Raw genomic sequence first — 20,866 nt, 5'->3', positions numbered from 1 at the left:
CACAATTTGGAATGTTGCCAATTAATTGGATCCTTTGTGGTGCAACCGGTTTATATGTTGTCAAGCGGGCGGTCACGTGTTTATGGAGCAAAGGGCCATAAGTTCGAGCCAGGGAAGGAAGCATTACTGTTAGCAGCAGAGGTGACGCCGGCTACTGTGGTGCCATGACCCAGATTCACATTGTTTTTATTTGCCAAGAACCTGCATAAAACAGACTATGAATTTAAATAAATAAAACTCTTGAAACTTGATTCAAATCATGTGATTTTATTTGCCTATTCACCAGTTTATAGAAATAATAGTTGACCAGAATTGTTTTCATGTTTGTGTGTGATGGCAATTTTCTTTTAACCACACATTTACAACATTGATTCAGCAAAGGGCTTTTAATTCATGACATCAAGTTTTGTAATTTAATTTCTAAAGGTTTCACAAATAACATTCTTCAAATAATCAACACACTTGATTTTGATCACGTGCACGTTTTGTGACGATACACAACATTGAAAATATATGCATTGGTTTCAAGTAAAACCAACTTTTTAAAAAATCATAAAGTTCATTCATTTCCAAGTGAGTGTTATAATAAATACTCATCATTCAAAAGAGTTTGCCTTGTGACAGATATCTACCTGACAACAGTGGCTTTCCAATTGGTATCACAATACAGAGGGGGAAGAGTCATTTTGCTATCAGCTCACACTTTCTTCTAGCCTGGGTATCCCAAATCTGTTTATTCTCTTGCCATATTGCATTGTTTTCCATGACAATGAGTAACAGGGATTTGGGATGATGGCACAAAGAGACCGGCACCCAGGCTAACTTCCTTCGACATTATTGCTCAGTCTGAAAGCAGCATATCACACTAATGGGAAAGGTGTCAGTTGTGTCATTTTGTTGTGTTTGTTAGCTAGACCTACATGTACATTTGTTGAGGAACATCATTCCAGTTTGTGTGACTTACTACAGGAAACCAACTCTAAATTGGAACGGTTTCAGTGATTCGGGAAAAAAAATACAAATTGCATATTAAAAGATCACCATGACAACAAAATCATAGAATGTGAGCCAGATCACAAGCCTTTTGAATTAAAATACACAGCTATGTTAATAATATATTGATAATAATAAAATAAAAAAAGTGCCAATTTAGCAAATTAGATGTGGCATGATTAGCAACATAACTTGGAATTAGTGCTGAATATCTAACAGAAGGCCAACAGTGGGAAAACTCGATACAAAAGAAGAAAAAAAAAAAAACTCGCTGTAGTTTCATTATTTTAACTTATAGACTGGATGAGCTGATCAAGTATACCAGTTATTTTTCTGACGTAATCATATGTACAATAAGAGCCTTCTTTCCGTCTTAGAAATGTACTCCAGAAACAGTCGATGTTTTTGCTTTGTCTCCTACTCACAAACATACCTCTGGGAGGGTGTGTGACTGACAGTGCATGTTGTGGCATCCATCATCAGTTCCCATTATAAATGTACGTACCTTTTCAAAATACAACATCTGCTAAATAGACCGATTTACAACAGTACCTGAACCAGCAAATGCACATCACACACCAACCAACCGTGTTGGGGAGTAGTTGACTGTTGACTAAATTTAGTTCAACTAGTCATTTAATTACATTTTGCAGTAGCTTGGCGGTAGTTTAATTAAATTCTAATCTTGGTAGCGTTTTCAGTAGTTAATAACTTTTAGCCATGTAGCGGTGTAGCTAACTACTGGAGCTACACACTACTGTTTTACCATGTAGCGGTGTAGCTAACTACTGGAATTACACACTACTGTTTTACCATGTAGCGGTGTAGCTAAATACTGGAATTACACAACTGTTTTTTTTTTGTGCAACAAGTTGTGTTAAGTAGGCATGAATATACTTTCTTTTTCAGAATGAGACCTGACTAATTCTCACTTTGTTTAAATTTGTAATTTGCCATTTCAGATTCAGATATTATTTTTCATAAAGTTTGTAGTAAACTACTTTTTCCTAAGTAACTTTTTGTTAAACTATGTTTTTCTTAAGGGTAACTTAATTTCTTCCAGCGTGAAGTAATTGGTAGCTTGGTAAACTATATTTTCATAGTAGCTTGTCCAACACTGCCGACATACAATGTAAAGTGGGAGTGACAACAGTCGGTGACTTTCAGGTGAGTGGATGGATTGGACGACACAAACGATTTCGTCCATCTACGATGACGGAACAGACATAAATGTCTATAGAGACATAACGATGACGGCTAGCTAGCGAGAGTACAGAGGTCCAGTGGCCATAGTGACGACAGATAGCTAGCTAGTGAGATAAAGAGACATAGTGATGACAGATAGTTAGCTAGTGAGATAAGAGACATAATGACAGATAGCTAGCTATTGATATAAGATACATAGTGATGACAGCTAGCAAGCGAGATAAGAGGTCCAGTGGCTAGTGAACCGCTGGTACTGGACATTAGAGACAAAGTTGCATAGTCACTCCAAAGACCATAATTATCAAGGTCTCAGTAAGGTATTGTTTTTACCTTCTTCACGTATTAAAACACTGGATTCACGGTCCAGAAGGTTTGCACATAGAAATGTAATGAATAGAGCAGACACCGACTCCCAAATCTATACGACAGGCAATCCTATCTGTTCTACACTATACATTTTTTACATCTGAACGTTTCACTATGTCCTGTAACATTTCTCCCTCCTGAACAGACCCCCTTCCACGTTAGAGCAACGAGGTCCGTCTGTCCGGTCTGTCTGGGGTAACCTGAACTAATGATACAGCAATGAGAGGTTATAAACAGCTGATGTCAACAGTTAACTTATGACAGATAATGTCAACTTATGATACACCTATGAGAGCTTATGTCAACAGATACACTCAAGAAAGCGTATGAGACAGCTAAGAAAGCTTACGTCAACTTATGTTATGATATACACTAAGAGAAATGCCAGTTCTTTCTGGTTCATGATAAAACTGGCTAGTTACGGTGTAATAAGGGGTTTAAACTGTGTGTGACTAAGGGCCCCCTACAGTTTAATATCAATCACATTATCAAGTGAACTCAAGCCATTCAATCCCTCTACTACATAGAACCGCACTGTAATAGATCCTTACTAAGACCCCCCATCCTCACCCACTCCTTTACACTGCCTGATATACCATTCCACATCCCAAATGCCTCCCCCCGTTCCCTACATAGTGCACTACTTTTGACCGAGGCCCATAAATAATGCACTATGTAGGTAATAGGTGTCTATTTGAGAGGCAGTATACAGTATGATATCTAATAGTGGAGGCCTCTACACACACACACACAACACTCCGTTGGTTCAGTGGCACGGTCGATAAAAAGGCATTTGTTGTTGTTGCTGTTACCACTTCCAGAACTGGCAGCAGTTCCATTGTATTATATAATGCTTTTGGATTGTACAACACTAACTAGGAAAATGGTTTGTTGTTTGTTTATTTTTTATTTTTTTTAATAAGTCGATGATGACATCGTTGATTGCGACGTCGTCCTCCCTCCCAGATACACGTTGTGGATCGGTCCTGCTATAAACTCTTTCAAAATGTGATTTCCTGTTCTAACTGTTGTTGTTTTTTTTTACTGTTGCGCTGGTCCCGTTCTCATAGCCCGTCCATTTTAACTAACACAGCAGAGTTCAGTAAAGAAAAGAACCCTACAGGTTGATAAATGCAGCTCTTCTCCTTGGCAGTAGTGTCGTCTTGGAAATTAGAACTATGCTGTTCTGTTGTTCTTTGATGAAAGACCGTTGAGTTAACTGATGCTGAGCTGAGCGAAACCCATCAGCTTGACATCGTCAGGGATCTCCGACTCGTCTATGCCAGATGCCTGAGAGGAGAAAAGGAGAACAGAAAGAAAAGAAAGTATTCTCAGTGCATCTGTCCTCATAGGCTGTTGAACAGGGCATAGAGTTGTTTCAATAGGACAATGGAAGGTTTAGCAAACTTACCAGTTTGAAAGTGACATTTTTATTGTTGAGAGGATCATCGACAATCTTCTGCAAATTGGCAGCAACTGGAAAGAACCCAGAGATGAAAGCAGGAGTTACTGAGGAGTCATTGAGAAAACACTCTCATTTCAGCCATCTCTGCCTGAACTCTGAACAATGGTGGCCTTTGTATGACTTATCCTAGGTTTCTCACTCACCGACCACTAAGTCTTTCCCATCGACCAGTCCTGCTGAAACTAACTCCTGAGACACTCCATCAGCTGAGTCTGAGTCAGAGAGAGAGAGAATAATGTTTACAGTTCATTTTTTATTGTTTATTTAACTTTGATTGTATTATCTATTTCACTTGCTTTGGCAATGTAAACATATGTTTCCCATGCCAATAAAGCCCCTAGAATTGAATTGAGAGAGAGGCAGGAGCGAGAGAAAGCAAGAGAGCGAGAGAGAAAGCGAGAGGATTGTTGACACAAGCATACAATAAAAGTCAGTGTCCGCTCCCCCTCTTGACTCCGGTTCAACATAAGAGCAGAATACACCTGGTGATGTAAAAAAAAAAAAAACACCTACCTCTTCCAGGCATAAACTCAAAACGGATGTCATTCAGTTCTTTCTTCAAGTTTCTGGGAGAGGAAAGTTAGAACTGGTTATTAGAACGTTAAGATATGTGAAATAACTGCGTGGTATAATAGAAAAAGCATGGCAAACATCCAGTAGGTCAGTTTTTCTAAAACAATGCGTCCCACGGACAGACCAGAGGACCACAAATTAAAACTAGCACTTGGGGACCGGACTGAATCACTGTCATATCAGTGAAGCATCTGAGGAACTGGTCAGTAACATCCCATGGACCAGCATCGGTCCATGGACCAGGGGTTGAAGACCCCTGCACCAAATGATACATACCTTAACCTCAACACCAGGCTGATGGGGACTTTGGTGGTGGAGGAGGCAGCAGGGTCCTGGGCTGGAACGTCCCCCTGGATCAGGGTGGCCTCGCCTGGGTTGTCCTTGTCCTGCCCTGCCCCTCCTGGACGGAGCAGACTGGGCGAACCATCCTCTGGAGGGAAAATCTGAGAAGAACCAGAGAAAGATAAACTCCTACTGTATCAGGAAGAGATTCAGTAAACCATTTAAAATGCGAATGTGGTTGTCTTACCTAGTTACCTTAAGATGAATGCTCTGGATAAGAGCATCTGCTAAATGATTTAAAATGTAAAGACCTTTTCACACTGCATTCACTTAACCCAAGGAGTAAGGAGACTGTCAGCTCAGTGTGAACGTGGCTGTAGATACATATGACAAGTCTTATAATGCATTATGAACGCACCATAATGCATTATACCTGTATGCCTGCCTTCTGTAAAGTGTTACGTCATCAACTACATTTAACATACATGTTTTGGGGGGGGGAAGCAGATTATTTAAAAAGAGACTTCGATCAAGGCATTTGGCAATAATTCTTCTAATTCAAATTTCATGCAAATTTCATGCACAACTAAAAGCCCCTATTGTTTTAGCAATGAATAGATATCAAGTCTGAGGTGTTCTGATATGATACCAACACCGGGGCCTTACCTCGACGGAGCCATCTTTCACTCTGGGAGACTAGAATGGAATACGACAAAGATTAACAGACATCAGAAGAACACACAATTAATTATTACATATATATTTTTTTTTTTCTCTCTCCCCCCACACACAGTAACAGGTTTGATTGAACATCTGATTGATTGATTTAGTTGATTGAGTCCAAGGTGGTATTGAACTACTACAGGGCTACAGTAAGGCTACAGCTAGGAGACCTGGGTTCAAATACGACTTCAAATCATTTTGAAATACTTTACCTTGGGCTTGCCAGGTACAATGACACCAATAGAATAGTATCAAAAGCACAACCCACTCCAGGCAGGCTAGAGAAAACACTAAGGGCCAGTTTCCCGGACACAGATTAACCCTAGTCCTAGACTAAAAAAGCACTTCAGATAAAGAATCTCCATTGAGGATACTTTTTTAGCCCAGGACTAGGCTTAAAAAATAAAATAAAAATCGGTGTCCGGGGTAAACATCCCTGTAAGTATTTGAAAGGTTTGAGCTAGTATTTAAAGCCAGGTCAGGCTAGCTAGGGGTAAGGTAGTCTCACCCGTAGAGCTGCCACCGCAGCCTGGCCCTCTTCACTCTCCATGTCCAACTCATCATCACTCCACTCCCACTCCCCGTCCTCGGTCTTATGGAGACGGCCACTGGAGCCAGGCACGCGACGCACCTGCATCAATGTCACCACACACAGTAACACACTAAGTATTCAGCAAAATTTTTATTTATTTATTTTTTAAACAGGTGACCATTCCCTCAACCTCACCACATAAAACATATCAAAAAAGGCAAACCAAACAAACCCATTGTGGAGCATTTCCCTCCTATACAGTAAGCCTCATTTGCACACACTGTCCATAGGGGGGGGATAGTATTTTTTTCCTATTGTATTATTGACTGTATGTTTGTTTTATTCCAATGTGTAACTCTGTGTTGTTGTTTGTGTCGCACTGCTTTGCTTTATCTTGGCCAGGTGGCAGTTGTAAATGAGAACTTGTTCTCAACTAGCCTACCTGGTTAAATAAAAGGTGAAAAATAAAGAAATAAAGAAATAAAAGCCTAGACTACTAATGCACACCCTAGTCTTAGGTTTGTGATGTAACGCTCAGTGTCTGCATGACTGCCCATGTTTCAGGTCCCGTGTGTTAGCTAGTACTGTTGAAATATTAAGATGTGCTCTACGTTACAGCACACACTTCCTTATTCTGAAACTACACACGCCTACCCAGCCGCGGCACAAGCACCGAGCAGATTGGACACAGACTGGTTGGCGGGTTAATGCTTTTTTTTTTAGATACATTATAGGCTACAAGAATATCAGTGGGTTATTATAAATGGCTAAGTACTCAGCTGAAAAAAAACGGTCTTTCTGGTTAGGATCATACAGTGAAACAAACACTATATAGATACATTATACATGGGGTGGCAGGTAGCCTAGTGGTTAGAGCGTTGGGCCAGTAACCGAAAGGTTGCTGGATCGCATCCCCGAGCTGACAAGGTAAAAATATGTTGTTCTGCCCCTGAACAAGGCAGTTTAACCCCCTGTTCCTAGGCCGTCATTGTAAACTGACTTGCCTAGTTAAATAAAAGGTTATATAAAAAAAATATTTTTAAAAATCCATCTAAAACGTAAATATGTATCTTTTAGCTCACACTAATATTAGTCCCTGGAAACTTGGATAACTAATATATTTCCCCCTGTAGTGTCTATGTAATGTTTGATAGTGTCTATGTAGTGTATGATAGTGTCTACGTAGTGTTTGTGTAGTGTTTGATAGTGTCTATGTAGTGTTTGATAGTGTATATGGCAACAGAGCTTGATGTTTCACACTGAAGCTACAGTGCCAGTCAAAAGTTGACACACACCTACTCATTCAAGGGTTTTTCTTATTTTTTTTTTTACTCTTTTCTACATTGTAGAACAATAACGAAGACATCAAAACTATGAATTAACACATATGGAATCATGTTGTAACCAATTAAAAAAAGAAAGTGTTAAACAAATATATAAAAATATATTTTAGATTCTTCAAAGTTGCCACTCTTCTGCCTTGATGTCAACTACCTGATTCTATATGTGTTATTCCATAGTTTTGATGTCTTCGTTATTATTCTACAATGTAGAAAATAGTAAAAAATAAAAACCCTGGAATGAGTAGGTGTCCAAACTTTTGACTGGTACTGTATGTACAAATTCCTCTATGCATACCACTACTTCCACTAGAGTGACTTAACAACAGGGAGGCCTGTTCAAGGGGGGGAGATGTCAAAATTACATAACGTTAATATAGTAGAGAACAGCAGATCTGAAGGTCATGTGGAGTCCACTATAAACATCAAGGAGTTATTGTCGTACCCGTTTGGATCGGTCTCCTATCGATGGACCCTTCTGAAGCAGCTTCTCTTCCAAGTATTCATTATTCTGCGAGACAAGAGGCGGACAGAGAGACAAGATTTTTAAAGAGCACATGGACGACAACATGGGTTGTATTCCCCTCTGTTAACAGCATACATCTTGTAAATGTTCCTGTCCTCTACAGATGTATACGTGGGCTTTACCTTTGCTTTCGTGAAGAATTTGTGTTTCAGCAACTCAGCAGCAGTTGGTCTGAAAGACAACAACACAACGTGCTTTACTAGTGCAGGACATTAAGACAACGTGCTTTACTACTGCAAGACATTAAGACAACGTGCTTTACTACTGCAAGACATTAAGACAACGTGCTTTACTACTGCAGGACATTAAGACAACGTGCTTTACTACTGCAGGACATTAAGACAACGTGCTTTACTACTGCAGGACATTAAGACAACGTGCTTTACTACTGCAGGACATTAAGACAACAACACAACGTGCTTTACTACTGCAGGACATTAAGACAACGTGCTTTACTACTGCAGGACATTAAGACAACGTGCTTTACTACTGCAGGACATTAAGACAACGTGCTTTACTACTGCAGGACATTAAGACAACGTGCTTTACTACTGCAGGACATTAAGACAACAACACAACGTGCTTTACTACAGCAGGACATTAAGACAACGTGCTTTACTACTGCAGGACATTAAGACAACGTGTTTTACTACTGCAGGACATTAAGACAACGTGCTTTACTACTGCAGGACATTAAGACAACGTGTTTTACTACTGCAGGACATTAAGACAACGTGTTTTACTACTGCAGGACATTAAGACAACGTGTTTTACTACTGCAGGACATTAAGACAAGGTGCTTTACTACTGCAGGACATTAAGACACAACGTGCTTTAATACTGCAGGACATTAAGACAACGTGTTTTACTACTGCAGGACATTAAGACAACGTGTTTTACTAGTGCAGGACATTAAGACAAGGTGCTTTACTACTGCAGGACATTAAGACACAACGTGCTTTAATACTGCAGGACATTAAGACAACGTGCTTTACTACTGCAGGACATTAAGACAACGTGTTTTACTAGTGCAGGACATTAAGACAAGGTGCTTTACTACTGCAGGACATTAAGACAAGGTGCTTTACTACTGCAGGACATTAAGACAAGGTGCTTTACTACTGCAGGACATTAAGACAAGGTGCTTTACTACTGCAGGACATTAAAGCACACAACGTGCTTTACTAGTGCAGGACATTAACAGCACACAACGTGCTTTACTAGTGCAGGACATTAAGATAAAGACACACAACGTGCTTTTACTACTGCAGGACAGGAAGGAAATCAGATTAGGTAGAGAACCCACTCAACGAGAAAATGGGATTGAGAATGGTTGAGACCCAGAATAAGACTGAATGACTAATAGGAGGTATCGTCTTTCTGGTGCACCACACAAAGGACAACTTGGTGAGAAATGGTGTCACGATGGAATTAGTTTACTAATTAGCATGAGCCACCAAACCTGTTGTTAACACATCTGATTAGTAGAATCACATTGGTGAGATTAGCTTTGGAGCAAAAGTGTGAACTGGGAAAGCTCTCCAGGAATACCCCCGGGTACTAGAGGTCGACCTCTACCCGGTACTATACCCTTCCCAGTTCAGTGGTCCTTTGTGGGCTCAGTTGGTTAGACTTGAGCCAGCAACGTCTGGTTTTATGGGTTTAATTCCCACCCGGGCCACATACATTATAAACTCACTGTGCATACACATTTTGACAGATGGAATGTCATAACTTTTCCATTACTTTGAACTACATTTCCATGACCAACAATTGGTTGACCAACAACAACATGATATCGATATCAAATCAACTGGCGGTACGGCATCTACATGACATCGAATCAACTGGCGGTACGGCATCTACATGACATCAAATCAACTGGCGGTACGGCATCTACATGACATCAAATCAACTGGCGGTACGGCATCTACATGACATCAAATCAACTGGCGGTACGGCATCTACATGACATCGAATCAACTGGCGGTACGGCATCTACATGACATCGAATCAACTGGCGGTACGGCATCTACATGACATCGAATCAACTGGCGGTACGGCATCTACATGACATCGAATCAACTGGCGGTACGGCATCTACATGACATCAAATCAACTGGCGGTACGGCATCTACATGACATCAAATCAACTGGCGGTACGGCATCTACATGACATCAAATCAACTGGCGGTACGGCATCTACATGACATCGAATCAACTGGCGGTACGGCATCTACATGACATCGAATCAACTGGCGGTACGGCATCTACATGACATCGAATCAACTGGCGGTACGGCATCTACATGACATCGAATCAACTGGCGGTACGGCATCTACATGACATCGAATCAACTGGCGGTACGGCATCTACATGACATCGAATCAACAGGCGGCACCTGCATGACATCGAATCAACAGGCGGCACCTGCATGACATCGAATCAACAGGCGGCACCTGCATGACATCGAATCAACAGGCGGCACCTGCATGACATCGAATCAACAGGCGGCACCTGCATGACATCGAATCAACAGGCGGCACCTGCATGACATCGAATCAACAGGCGGCACTGCACCTACATGACATCGAATCAACTGGCGGCACTGCACCTACATGACATCGAATCAACTGGCGGCACTGCACCTACATGACATCGAATCAACTGGCGGCACTGCACCTACATGATATCGAATCAACTGGCGGCACTGCACCTACATGATATCGAATCAACTGGCGGCACTGCACCTACATGATATCGAATCAACTGGCGGCACCTACATGATATCGAATCAACTGGCGGCACCTGCATGACATCGAATCAACAGGCGGCACTGCACCTACATGATATCGAATCAACTGGCGGCACCTACATGATATCGAATCAACTGGCGGCACCTGCATGACATCGAATCAACAGGCGGCACTGCACCTACATGATATCGAATCAACTGGCGGCACCTGCATGACATCGAATCAACTGGCGGCACCTGCATGACATCGAATCAACTGGCGGCACTGCACCTACATGATATCGAATCAACTGGCGGCACTGCACCTACATGATATCGAATCAACTGGCGGCACTGCACCTACATGATATCGAATCAACTGGCGGCACTGCACCTACATGATATCGAATCAACTGGCGGCACTGCACCTACATGATATCGAATCAACTGGCGGCACTGCACCTACATGATATCGAATCAACTGGCGGCACTGCACCTACATGATATCGAATCAACTGGCGGCACTGCACCTACATGATATCGAATCAACTGGCGGCACTGCACCTACATGATTTCGAATCAACTGGCGGCACTGCACCTACATGATATCGAATCAACTGGCGGTACTGCACCTACATGATATCGAATCAACTGGCGGTACTGCACCTACATGATATCGAATCAACTGGCGGTACTGCACCTACATGATATCAAATCAACTGGCAGTACTGCACCTACATGATATCGAATCAACTGGCAGTACTGCACCTACATGATATCGAATCAACTGGCAGTACTGCACCTACATGATATCGAATCAACTGGCAGTACTGCACCTACATGATATCGAATCAACTGGCAGTACTGCACCTACATGATATCGAATCAACTGGCAGTACTGCACCTACATGATATCGAATCAACTGGCAGTACTGCACCTACATGATATCGAATCAACTGGCAGTACTGCACCTACATGATATCGAATCAACTGGCAGTACTGCACCTACATGATATCGAATCAACTGGCAGTACTGCACCTACATGATATCGAATCAACTGGCAGTACTGCACCTACATGATATCGAATCAACTGGCAGTACTGCACCTACATGATATCGAATCAACTGGCAGTACTGCACCTACATGATATCGAATCAACTGGCAGTACTGCACCTACATGATATCGAATCAACTGGCAGTACTGCACCTACATGATATCGAATCAACTGGCAGTACTGCACCTACATGATATCGAATCAACTGGCAGTACTGCACCTACATGATATCGAATCAACTGGCAGTACTGCACCTACATGATATCGAATCAACTGGCAGTACTGCACCTACATGATATCGAATCAACTGGCAGTACTGCACCTACATGATATCGAATCAACTGGCAGTACTGCACCTACATGATATCGAATCAACTGGCAGTACTGCACCTACATGATATCGAATCAACTGGCAGTACTGCACCTACATGATATCGAATCAACATGGCAGTACTGCATCCTACATGATATCGAATCAACTGGCAGTACTGCACCTACATGATATCGAATCAACTGGCAGTACTGCACCTACATGATATCGAATCAACTGGCAGTACTGCACCTACATGATATCGAATCAACTGGCAGTACTGCACCTACATGATATCGAATCAACTGGCAGTACTGCACCTACATGATATCAAATCAACTGGCAGTACTGCACCTACATGATATCAAATCAACTGGCAGTACTGCACCTACATGATATCAAATCAACTGGCAGTACTGCACCTACATGATATCAAATCAACTGGCAGTACTGCACCTACATGATATCAAATCAACTGGCAGTACTGCACCTACATGATATCAAATCAACAGGCAGTACTGCATCTACATGATATCAAATCAACTGGCAGTACTGCATCTACATGATATCAAATCAACAGGCAGTACTGCATCTACATGATATCAAATCAACAGGCAGTACTGCATCTACATGATATCAAATCAACTGGCAGTACTGCATCTACAAAACAAGTTCAAGCCACATAATCCCAAAGGCTACATGTAATATTTTTTCCTAAAAATATTTTTTATTCACATGATTCAATTCACCGTGAATGAACCAAATCCCAACTAATACAATGTCGAAGTGAATCGTTAGTTCTGTCAAAAATAATTTAAATGAACCATATCAATTGTTTAAAAAAGTTGATCAACCTTACTCGCGATTTTTTATTTAACCTTTATTTAACTAGGCAAGTCAGTTAAGAACAAATTCTTATTGACAATGACGGCCTACCGGGGAACAGTGGGTTAACTGCCTTGATCAGGGGCAGAACAACAGATTTTTACCTCGTCAGCTCGGGGATTCGATCTAGCAACCTTTTGGTTACTGGCCCAACGTTCTAACCACTAGGCTACATGCCGCCCCTCCACTCTAACCACTAGGCTACCTGCCACCCCTCCACTCTAACCACTAGGCTACCTGCCGCCCCTCCACTCTAACCACCTGCCGCGAGTGTCGATAGAAAGCATTTTTGGGACATGATGAAAACATTCATACATGTTAATAATAGCTAAACAGTTAACTAGAGGGTACAAGATATGTTTTGAATTGGCTATCTAGTCAGTCTTCTCTACCATAGTTTATAAGCTAGGCCTACATCATGCTGTAATGTCTGACTGAAAAACGGACCACTCCTTTAGCATACATGCAGGTGAAGTGTCATTCCAATCCTACCTAATACGTGGATATTTTGGGGGATTTATAAATAAATTACATTTAACAGAAATTATTAAATCAATTGATGACTTTTCCTAAACTTTTTCTAGGATTTGATTATTTTGCCTACACTTTTCCAGGCATGGAAAACACCATTTAAAAATTCCATGACTTTTCCAGGATTTTCATGACGTAGTACACAGGTACGAACCCTGTGTTCTGTAAGTCACTTTGGATAAAAGCGTCTGTTAAATGGGATACATTGTGAGTGTTTGGTAATAGTCACCTTTTCTCAGGCTCCTTCTGTAGACAGAGTGAGATCATCTTCCTGAAGGACTTGCCGTACTTCTTCACCATCTCCTTGTCCTGGATGCCCGTCTCCAAGCAGGGAGGGTCATTCTGCAGGGTCAGCATCAGGACCTACAGATATACAGACACACAACATCAGGTTACTATTAGCAACAGCACCCAAACATCCATACACACCAACAAGTTACAACCAGCCTCAGCACCTACAACACAACATCAGGTTGCAACCAGCCTCAGCACCTACAACACAACACCAGGTTACAACCAGCCTCAGCACCTACAACATCAGGTTACAACCAGCCTCAGCACCTACAACATCAGGTTACAACCAGCCTCAGCACCTACAACATCAGGTTACAACCAGCCTCAGCACCTACAACATCAGGTTACAACCAGCCTCAGCACCTACACATCAGGTTACAACCAGCCTCAGCACCTACAACATCAGGTTACAACCAGCCTCAGCACCTACAACATCAGGTTACAACCAGCCTCAGCACCTACAACATCAGGTTACAACCAGCCTCAGCACCTACAACATCAGGTTACAACCAGCCTCAGCACCTACAACATCAGGTTACAACCAGCCTCAGCACCTACAACATCAGGTTACAACCAGCCTCAGCACCTACAACATCAGGTTACAACCAGCCTCAGCACCTACAACATCAGGTTACAACCAGCCTCAACATCAGGTTACAACCAGCCTCAACATCAGGTTACAACCAGCCTCAACATCAGGTTACAACCAGCCTCAACATCAGGTTACAACCAGCCTCAACATCAGGTTACAACCAGCCTCAACATCAGGTTACAACCAGCCTCAACATCAGGTTACAACCAGCCTCAGCACCAACACAACATCAGGTTTCTAACACCTATTTATTTAGCCAGGATAGTCTGCTTAGCAACTGGTTGTCAGGAAGTCAGAGGATAAAGATCAACACTCCTTCCATCTCTCCAAGTAGAAAATCACCTTCATGGGTGGATATTTGTGATACGGTGCAGCTCCTGTAGCCAGCTCGATGGCTGTGATCCCAAAACTCCAGATATCTGCTTTGTAGTCATAACCCCTGACCTGAGGAGACATGAAGGATAACGGTAAGATATCTTAGAGAGACAGAGAGAGACAAAGTGAGAGAAAGAGGATAGCCCCTCCCCACCTGCTCCATGACCTCCGGGGCCATCCAACATGGCGTCCCAACAAACGTCTTCCTGACCTTAGTCCTGGTCATGTCTCCTCCAGCCGCTAAGAAGGCACTCACACCAAAGTCTGGGAGAGACAGACGGGGGGGGGGGGTGGGGGGGTGAAGAGTGGTGAGAGAGAAATATCAGAGAGACATATAACCAATGAACTTGTTTCAGAGGAATCAATGCCATAAAGCAGAGTTTCCTAAAACTCAGTCCTCAGGATCTCAAGTGGTCCACGATTAGTTTTTTTGCCCTAACACTACACAGCTAATCAAAGCTTGATGATTAGTGGATCATTTGAGTCAGTGGTGTTGTGCTAGGGGGGAACTAAACTAAAATGTGCACCATTTGGGGTCCAGAGGAACGAGTTTGGGGAAACACCGGCAAAAAATGTATAGAATTTGCAGAGGTAAAAATAAAAAATAAAAAAAATAAAAAAATTGAATACTTTGACAGCATTAATCTTTAAGAAATAGGCAGTTAAGGACATGTGACCATACCTGCGATTTGCACTGAGCCATCGTCACCGAGAAGAATATTTCCGGCCTTTAGATCCCTGTGAACGGAAGAAACCAGATAAACCAGTATCCTGTAAATGAAACTAAACTACACGTAAATGCCAGGGAATGATAAGTAGTAGCCTAGTGTATGTAAAGGTTTTTCTAGTAGAGGCCTATGACAACAACACAGACATGTTGGTCACACTAACAAAGAGGACTCATTATCCAGTGTGTGTGTGGCCTGTTTTAGCTGTAAACGGTTAGCTGTTTTTTAAAAACTCACAATAAGTGCCCTGTAGTTGAGTGCATACTGTTTCAAAAAACCCAAGTCCCTTTTTACTTATCAGGACTTAACTGTTGTAAATCTGAGCCAAACATGCTGAGCAGCGCATATTAGTGAAGAGGAGTCAATATTCTGTGTGTCTGTGGCTTGATGTTTAGATGTACGACACTGTAGTGTGTTACAGCTGTAGTGCTTCCTGGGGAGAGAAGCTGTGACATAAAACAAACCTCTTTAACAATGCATAAAGCCCTGTATAAAATATTGATCAATATGGGACAATGTGAAAGCCCACGAACCCGAACAATGTAGCTTTGCCAGAGTTACATCTTCAAAATTGGAGTTAGTAGTTTGGTTCATAAATTAATGACAATGAATGAATGAGAGAGTTAACAAAATAAGGAAGTGTGCCAAATTTCTTGGTCTGGCTCTTGAATCTGACAACTCCAACATGCACACTTATAATTTGACTGTGGTGAGTGAAAAAAAACAAAAAAAAAACAGGTCAAAATCAATGCTAAATATTTCAAGTACAAATTGACTTTAAGTTGAAGGTAAAAAAAAACAAAAAAAAGTGTCCTGACCTGTGGATCTGCCCGTTCTTATGCAGGTACTCCAGTCCTTCTAGAACCTCTTTGAGGATGGTGGCTATGGACGACTCATCCAGCACCCCAGACTTATGTTCCCCACGAGATATGATGTGTTTAATGATGTCCAGTACTGAGCCTGACAAAGTGACAGAGTAACAAAAGGACCATGTTACTATTAGTTAGCTGAAGTATCTCTTGAATAGCTGCAGACCAGGTTACTAATAGTTAGCTGAAGTATCTCTTGAATAGCTGCAGACCAGGTTACTATTATTTAGCTGAAGTATCTCTTGAATAGCTGCAGACCAGGCTACTATTATTTAGCTGAAGTATCTCTTGAATAGCTGCAGACCAGGTTACTATTAGTTAGCTGAAGTATCTCTTGAATAGCTGCAGACCAGGCTACTATTAGCTTGCTGAAGTATCTATTGAATAGCTGCAGACCAGGCTACTATTACTTAGCTGAAGTATCTATTGAATAGCTGCAGACCAGGTTACTATTAGCTTGCTGAAGTATCTATTGAATAGCTGCAGACCAGGCTACTATTAGCTTGCTGAAGTATCTATTGAATAGCTGCAGACCAGGCTACTATTACTTAGCTGAAGTATCTATTGAATAGCTGCAGACCAGGTTACTATTAGCTTGCTGAAGTATCTATTGAATAGCTGCAGACCAGGCTACTATTAGCTTGCTGAAGTATCTATTGAATAGCTGCAGACCAGGTTACTATTACTTAGCTGAAGTATCTATTGAATAGCTGCAGACCAGGTTACTATTAGTTAGCTGAAGTATCTCTTGAATAGCTGCAGACCAGGTTACTATTACTTAGCTGAAGTATCTCTTGAATAGCTGCAGACCAGGTTACTATTACTTAGCTGAAGTATTTCTTGAATAGCTGCAGACCAGGCTACTATTATTTAGCTGAAGTATCTCTTGAATAGCTGCAGACCAGGCTACTATTAGCTTGCTGAAGTATCTCTTGAATAGCTGCAGACCAGGCTACTATTATTTAGCTGAAGTATCTATTGAATAGCTGCAGACCAGGCTACTATTAGTTAGCTGAAGTATCTCTTGAATAGCTGAAGACCAGGCTACTATTAGTTAGCTGAAGTATCTATTGAATAGCTGAAGACCGGGCTACTATTAGTTAGTGACATGTTTTAGTTCGGTGCAGCGATAGAGCGGTGTTTGAACTAGGGCTCTGAACTTTATTACTGCTGTGTTTTACCTTGGCTTGTAAGGAAATGTGTGCGACAGCTGAAAGCCCTATCCCTCTATCTCTTGACATTGTTAATGCATGCCAGGAGGATGGAGAGTAGCGCAGCAGGCTGAGAGCCAAGGCCACAGCTGGAGAGAAGCTGCTGCTCAGGGCCCTGCTTCCTCCAGACAGGGACCTATAGTGCCTGGTAGTCAGGCAGCTGGGATGGAGATGAACCAAGCTAACCATCCTCCTAGAGAGCTACTAGATGTGCAGGGTTTTGCTTCAGCCCTGCTATAACTGCTGGCAGACTATTAGCTGGGGCTTAGAGCCTGGTAGGGCTGAAGTGTCTGTTCGATGTGGGCAGGAGCAGAGATGGCCAACCAGCTCCTGGAGAGCAGGGTTTTGCTCCAGCCCTTCTCGATGATTTGTTGAATCAGGTGATTACAGTAGGGCTGGAGGACAACCAACAACCACCTCTGGTATAGTATTGCAAAGCAGACTGCAGTGTTTCCTCTAATCATGCTTTTTGCAAGGCGGTCCGCCACCAAGTAAAGAGCTACATAAGTGGTATTTATGCTCCACTACTTCCTTGCCTGGTACCGTCCCTAAAGCAATACCCACCACCACTGAGGAGTCGCATCACCAGCCACAGCTCGTCCTTCACTACGAAAGACGTATAGTAGGACACAATGTTGGGGTGGTGGCACTGGGACATGGCCTGGATCTCTTTCTGCAAGGAGAGAGAGAGAGAAACGGAATGAATGAGCTTCAATGGCTCAGCACATTGTACAGTAAAGAGTTTGAGTCTTGACTCCAACAACGCAGTAACATATTTCCATTTTGGACAGGCTAAGTGGAATTTTCTCCATATTGCTTATGCTTAACCAATCCTAGTCAGATTCAAACAAGAGCTTAAGGGGTTGATTTGTTGATTGGATATCAGTCTCTAGAGGAAGGCTAAATCTCCACAGCTGTTCTGCTTGTTCTGAACCTGACTGATCACATGACAGAACAGGCATCCCAATAGGGAAGACTGAGTGAGGAGTGACCTAGGTTATGTCACTACCATAGAAATATAATTACTTGGACAAACATATTCAAGTCAATGTGCCATGATGGGTGAAGTCAAATCACTGTGGCTTTTTCTGTTCTAGTTATTCTATTTCTATGTCACTATTGGCATTATCCCCAAGACAGACTTGATTGAGTTGCCAAGACAGGGCAGAGTAGATCCGGGGCCTACTGAATGTTATGCAATAAGGGCTGCAAACGCTGTGTTGGTGTCTGTCCAGCTGCTGGCCTGAGCTTGTCTGATTTACACTGACAGCCTGTGTGTGTACGTGCGTTTGTGTACGTGGATGTGTGTGTACGTGGTATTGTGTGTGTGTGTGTGTTCCTGCTGCTGTACTCTCATCTTTCACAGGCCCACCTTACAGCTAAGCTATACCAGATACGATAATAGGCTATGTCAAATGATCAGCTAGGATTGATTAGACAGTATTGATTGCTATATTGCCAGCTCCTGAAATAAATGGTGCTCTCTGTGGTTGGGTTACCAGGAGCTCGTCCATGCTGGTCTGACACTTCTCCAGGTTAATGCGTTTAATGGCCACCCTCTCCTTCCTGGGCTCACAGTAGGCCGCCTGCACCACGGCCGTGGCACCACTCCCTGAAGAGGAAACGAAGGGGGAAGAATTACAAATGTAACACACATCCAAAAGGGAAGCCAGTGGCACCACTCCCTGAAGAGGAAACTAAGAGGGAAGAATTACAAATGTAACACACATCCATAAGGGAAGCCAGTGGCACCCCTTGCAGGGACAAACAGAGAGGAAGACAAAATAAGATGGCAACTCAGTGCGAATGTGAATCTCAACAATGAAACAGTCAGTAGTTGTATTTGATACATTTTTTATTAAAAAGTATGCATTTCAGCAAACAAAGAAAGACATGCATACACGTTAAGGGTTTAATAAGAATGTACTTTTTTTTTAAAGTATTGAGACATAATGATCTGAAATAGATGGAGCTTCATTCAAAAACCACTAGTCTGCAACAAAATGAAAAAAAAGTCTGTATTTACTACAAACAAATATTGCTGGAAGGTTGTTTGACATGTGTCTTTTGCCATTTGTATCAAAAGTGATTAGCTAGTGAGATACATAGTGTCTTAAAATGGCCAAAATGTATCAAGTGTGAGGTCTCATTTAGGTCTCAAACTTCAACTACTAAACTATATTATGCATATAACGTTAGCTAGCTACATGTCTTATGCATTGTACAGGAAGAATAACAAACATAACGCGGTCCATATCACACAAAGAAAATCCTGAATAATACCAACTCCTTGCTACCACAGAGGTATGAGTGACTCACTAAGCCCCATCATGTCTTCTTTCAGCGAAGGCACCACCCACCTCCATACTTCAACTATGCTGCCCGACTTAGCTAGCTACTGTAGCTAACGAAGTTAGCTACTAGGCTAGTTATTCAAGTTAGCATCTGGGGGGAAAAAAGCTAACAAGGTAGCTAATTAGCTAGCTATCAACCCATGAACGAAAACTGAGAAACCGATGCTTGGCCTAGCTAGTTAACGTTATATCTAACGTTACTTAGTTAGTTATATCTAATAGCTTAGTTAGCTGTCAAAAGTAAGGTTGGTTAGCTGTAGCTAGGTTTAACGTTAGCTAACCAGCTTCAAGTTAGTGAGCTAAGGTTAGCTAAATAGCTGTCTTGCGAGAAAGCTAGCTAAGATGTTAGCACGCTACATGTGTGACTAGCGACATACTCACCAATCACCTCGTTGAGTACATAGTCGTCCTTGTTGATGGACCAAGTTTGAACACTCGAGTCCTCTGCCATGGCTTCGTTGGAGGTTTACAGTGTTATAAGGAATGTGGTGGGTTGGTTTTCTTGAAATATAACGAGATAATTACTCCATTCGGCTCGTGATGTTAGCTACCTCGCCCTGACAGTTCCTGCTGCTACTACTGTCAACACAACTTTGACACTTGCGAGGCGCCTCACGTCCTTGCGTAGCCAAAATTGGAATGAAAAAGCCGCCATCTTGAGTGTGGCACTTACCGAACAATACCGATTAATTTATTTTATTTAACCTTTATTTAACTAGGCAAGTCAGTTAAAAACAAATCCAATTCTTATTTATAATGACGGCCTACCAAAAGGCAAAAGACCTCATGTGGGGACGGGAGCTGGGATAAAAATAAATAAAATAAAAATAGAATATAGGCCAAAACACACATCACAACAACAGAGACTCTACATTAAGAGAGACCTGAGACAACAACATATCATGGCAGCAACACATGA

The 20,866-nt window shown here is 42.0% G+C and overlaps 1 protein-coding gene across 1 annotated transcript; it reads right to left on the bottom strand.

Moving 5' to 3' along the window:
• Positions 1-251: 251 nt before the first annotated feature.
• Positions 252-20,547, bottom strand: LOC139550137 (serine/threonine-protein kinase OSR1-like). Its single transcript, XM_071360788.1, has 17 exons — positions 20,329-20,547; positions 19,093-19,205; positions 18,158-18,266; positions 16,332-16,473; positions 15,468-15,523; positions 14,940-15,049; positions 14,753-14,854; positions 13,754-13,887; positions 8,129-8,177; positions 7,926-7,991; positions 6,117-6,239; positions 5,552-5,581; positions 4,880-5,046; positions 4,544-4,596; positions 4,174-4,242; positions 3,977-4,041; positions 252-3,855 (listed from the first exon to the last, which is right to left on the bottom strand). The coding sequence occupies exons 1-17, from the start codon at positions 20,396-20,398 to the stop codon at positions 3,781-3,783; spliced, it is 1,533 nt and encodes a 510-aa protein (XP_071216889.1). The 5' UTR covers positions 20,399-20,547; the 3' UTR covers positions 252-3,780.
• Positions 20,548-20,866: the final 319 nt, after the last annotated feature.

This window comes from Salvelinus alpinus, chromosome 23, assembly GCF_045679555.1.
Source record: "Salvelinus alpinus chromosome 23, SLU_Salpinus.1, whole genome shotgun sequence".
Classification (NCBI taxonomy): domain Eukaryota; kingdom Metazoa; phylum Chordata; class Actinopteri; order Salmoniformes; family Salmonidae; genus Salvelinus; species Salvelinus alpinus.
Note: the sequence above shows the minus strand (reverse complement) of the source record. Positions and strands in the feature narration are given on the sequence as shown.